Here is a 3445-nt window from a genome sequence, read left to right as displayed (position 1 = left end):
GGGAATTTGCTCATATCTTCAGCTTGACAAATCAAAATAAGATCTGGAATAGTACTCATGCTACTCAATTGATTCCTCTTGAAAACAGCCCCTATGTGAAGTAACATCAGGGATCATTATCCCTTTTACAAAAGGGAATCTGACTTAGAAAGGTGAAGCGTCACTCAAGGTTTAAAAACAAAACCACTATAGTAGAAGAGCGAGGCGGCTTTGAATGGTATATTCTATTGGGCAATTTGAGACCTGGAAATCTATGTGTATAAATATATGTATAGCAATCAGTATTAATCAATAATCAACTCCCTTTCCCCTAAATCTCCCCTTATAAATCTAGCCTTTGGGCTAATCTATCTCTCAGTTTAGCACCAAATTGTTCTCTCTTTAACCCATGGCCTGTCTCCATTTAGAAGGCAAATTCAAAAACAGGCTAAATCAAACAAGGCCACCATAAAGATCCTCAGGGCAAGAAGACTCAAAAATACAAAGGGAAAGCCAATACCAGGAATGCTATAAACATTTTATTTATTTATTTTTTTAAGAAAGTAACTTCAGAAAAAGAGGAAAATATCTAGATCATTTATTTATACATATATATATATTTTAATAAAAACCTTTACATAATCCTCATGCATAAAGTCCCAGGTGTGGCCATATTGCCTGAGACAGCCCTACAACCATCTATCTCATGCCATTACCTGGGGCTCCCTATAGCTGTCAGCAGTGTAGCAAAGGCCCTCTGCCTGCCCCTAACGCCCAACTCCATGCCTGCCTCAGTCATGGTTTGCTTCTGGAAGGGATGATGGAGGGTGGGAAATGCTTTAGAGCTAACATGGGATGAACAGGGAGGGTTACCCAACCTGCCATTTTTTATCCAAACTCTTCAGGCAAATCCAGACAGAGTCTAAGTAAGATGACTGAAAACCAGGGACCAAACCAAATTCTGGGAGCTTCCCATAGACATGTCACATATGACCAAGGGCTCTTGCACATAGTAGTAGCAAAGGTATGGTGTTCATGGAACACTAAAGGCAGGAACAAAAGAAGCTCTGAAGATCAATCCCTCCATGGCAGGCATTCACTTCTGCCCTAACTGTGTCAGAAAGATCCCATTCTGTTTCCTAACTCAGGCCAACCCTCCTTTGCCTCCAAAATTCAGTGTTAACTAACCAATTACTTAAGAGACGGATCCCTCTTCCTTCTGCGGATACTTCACCTGTTAAGGATCCATTATCACCTGTCTCACTCCTCCTAAGGAGTCCTAGTATAAAAGGGTCAGGGTAGGAGTAGGGTAGCTGGTTGGCATAGAGGGTCACAAGATCCAGAATGGGTAGGGGTGAAAAAGAATTCCGTGGTTCTTTGGGGGATTCTGCCAAAGGAGCTTTATTGACCATTTATTAAAAGGAAAAACATTGGTCTTGAGGATGGTAAAAGGAGAATTGTCTCCTCTTCTGGGTTCCAGAAGCCCTTATGCTATGTTCAGTATTAAGAAAAGCCCTGAACAACTGGAGAATGCTGCTTGTGGCAGCAGGGAGGGAGGGTAGATGCCATAGCCAACCCAGAGAATGGCAAACAGTGCCAATCCAAACAAGGCAGGGAACCTCTGTGTGGTGAGTGTGAATCGGCATGTGAGTGTGATGCAAAGAGTCTGGGGCTCACAGGCTCCCAACAGCGAGTTCTCGCAGATAGGACTGGGTAAGGCTGCGCAGTTCGTCCATGGCATAGTCCTCAGGCATGGGGAGCCGGCCAATGTGGGGAGCCAAGAGGCGCAAAGGGACTTGCTGAGGGTCTGGTGTTGAGTCGGAGGTTCTATCAGGAGCATGATGCAGACTCAGCACCACCCGCAGCAGGTTGGCTACACGTTTGGCCATGTCTAGAGAGAAAAACTAGAGTTAAGCACTGAGCATGGGTCTAGAGAACGGTAGCAGGCACTGAGGGTGGGGTGCAAGATAAAAACAGGAAGCAAGAAGGCAGAAAAAGTGAGGAGATTAGAGGCTTACCTGACTGAGCTAGGCGATCTTTAGCACTGTAACACTGAATCTGCTCTATGCGACTGCACAGTGAAGTCACTTTGATGTGTAACTGCTCCAGGTCATAACCTAAGCAATCCACCTACAAAGAAGCAAAGAAGTCAATTAATCCAAGGGGAGTTCCTATCACTCAATACCACCTATAGACTCTATACAAAACCTTTAAACAACAGTGAGGTGAGGGAGGGGAAAATCCAAGAAGATGACACAGGGTCAAGCCACCACCATCTAGTGGAGGATAAGGCATTAATTATGCAGTAATAGACAAGAGGAAGGTAACACAGTGTACACAGCCTTGGACTAGGAAAGTCTTGAGATCCCGAACGATACAGCAAGCTTTAATAATACAGCACCAAAAGTCAAGATAAACTGGGTTCAGAGAGATGATATGACTTCTTAAGAGCACACAGGAAGTAAAAAATGCAGCCTGAACCAACATTTAATTTAGGTCCCCTGATTCCAAGTTTATAGCCTTTTCTAAAACACCAAAAAAGCTGGGTGCAGGGGGCAGGAGGATCAAGAGCAAGACAAGTTATTTGCTCTCATGAAACTGACAGAAAATAAACAAGAAAACACGAAACAGTAATACATCCTGAAAAATCACAAGCCATGTAGATAATTTAAACAGGTGGATGTTGCAGAGAGAACTGGATAGCTACTTGAGACTGGAGGACCAAGAGAGGCTTCTTCAAGGAGGTCATATTTAAGTCGAGACCTGAATAACAAGGAGAGAGCTCAGCTTTCCAGGCAAAGAGAAGACAGCTAAAACTCCCAAAGGTGAGAATTCAAAGGAGATTTACACGGTGACATGTGGGGTAAGGGGGAAAAGCAGAACAATACAATACTAGAGAGGTTTTATGTAATACAGGTTTTTTTTTTTTTTTTTAAGGGGGGTCTTGCTATGTTGCTCAGGCTGGTCTCAAGCAACCCTCCTGCCTCAGCCTCCCAAAGTGCTAGGATTACAGTCACGCACCACCACATCCAGCTAAGTGCTGGCACATTGATAGTACTCTTTGCTTAACCCCTATACTTATGAAGCTACAGTATCTGCTGCTTTGCTTGTATATGTCTCCCCCACGAAATCATTATTTTGGTAAGGGCAGAACACATACTGTTTACTTTTATATTCCCCAAACCCACTACAGTGCTTGGCACATAGTGAGTTCTCCATAATAGCTTGTGTGAATGAATTACTGAATATTCAATGAGAAAGTGGTTTCTTCAAGTCATTATTTAGAAATGATGCTTTGGATTCATACTAAAAGTACAGCAAACATTGAATTATGCCTATTATGTGCCAGGCGCTGTACTAGGAGTTGGAACTTTGATGAGGATAATAATAGATAACAATTATTAAGCATTTAGTAGAGGCTAAGGTCAGGAGTTCCAGAACAGACTGGCCAACATGGTGAAACCCT

The 3445-nt window shown here is 43.0% G+C and overlaps 1 protein-coding gene across 3 annotated transcripts in view; it reads right to left on the bottom strand.

Moving 5' to 3' along the window:
* Positions 1-496: 496 nt before the first annotated feature.
* The window catches only part of NUP98 (nucleoporin 98kDa), a 138599-nt gene continuing 135650 nt past the window's right edge, over positions 497-3445 (bottom strand). For all 3 annotated transcript variants that reach the window (XM_011956754.1, XM_011956756.1, XM_011956755.1), the window contains 2 exons: positions 1998-2109; positions 497-1870 (listed from right to left, as the gene is read on the bottom strand). In XM_011956754.1, coding sequence (XP_011812144.1) covers positions 1653-1870; positions 1998-2109 — 330 coding nt within the window. In that variant the 3' untranslated portion in view covers positions 497-1652. The remainder of the gene's footprint in view (positions 1871-1997; positions 2110-3445) is intronic.

The sequence above is a fragment of the Colobus angolensis genome, unplaced genomic scaffold (assembly GCF_000951035.1).
Source record: "Colobus angolensis palliatus isolate OR3802 unplaced genomic scaffold, Cang.pa_1.0 Scaffold424, whole genome shotgun sequence".
Lineage (NCBI taxonomy): Eukaryota > Metazoa > Chordata > Mammalia > Primates > Cercopithecidae > Colobus > Colobus angolensis.
The sequence above is the reverse complement of the archived record's forward strand: the minus strand, read 5'-3'. Positions and strand labels throughout refer to the sequence as shown.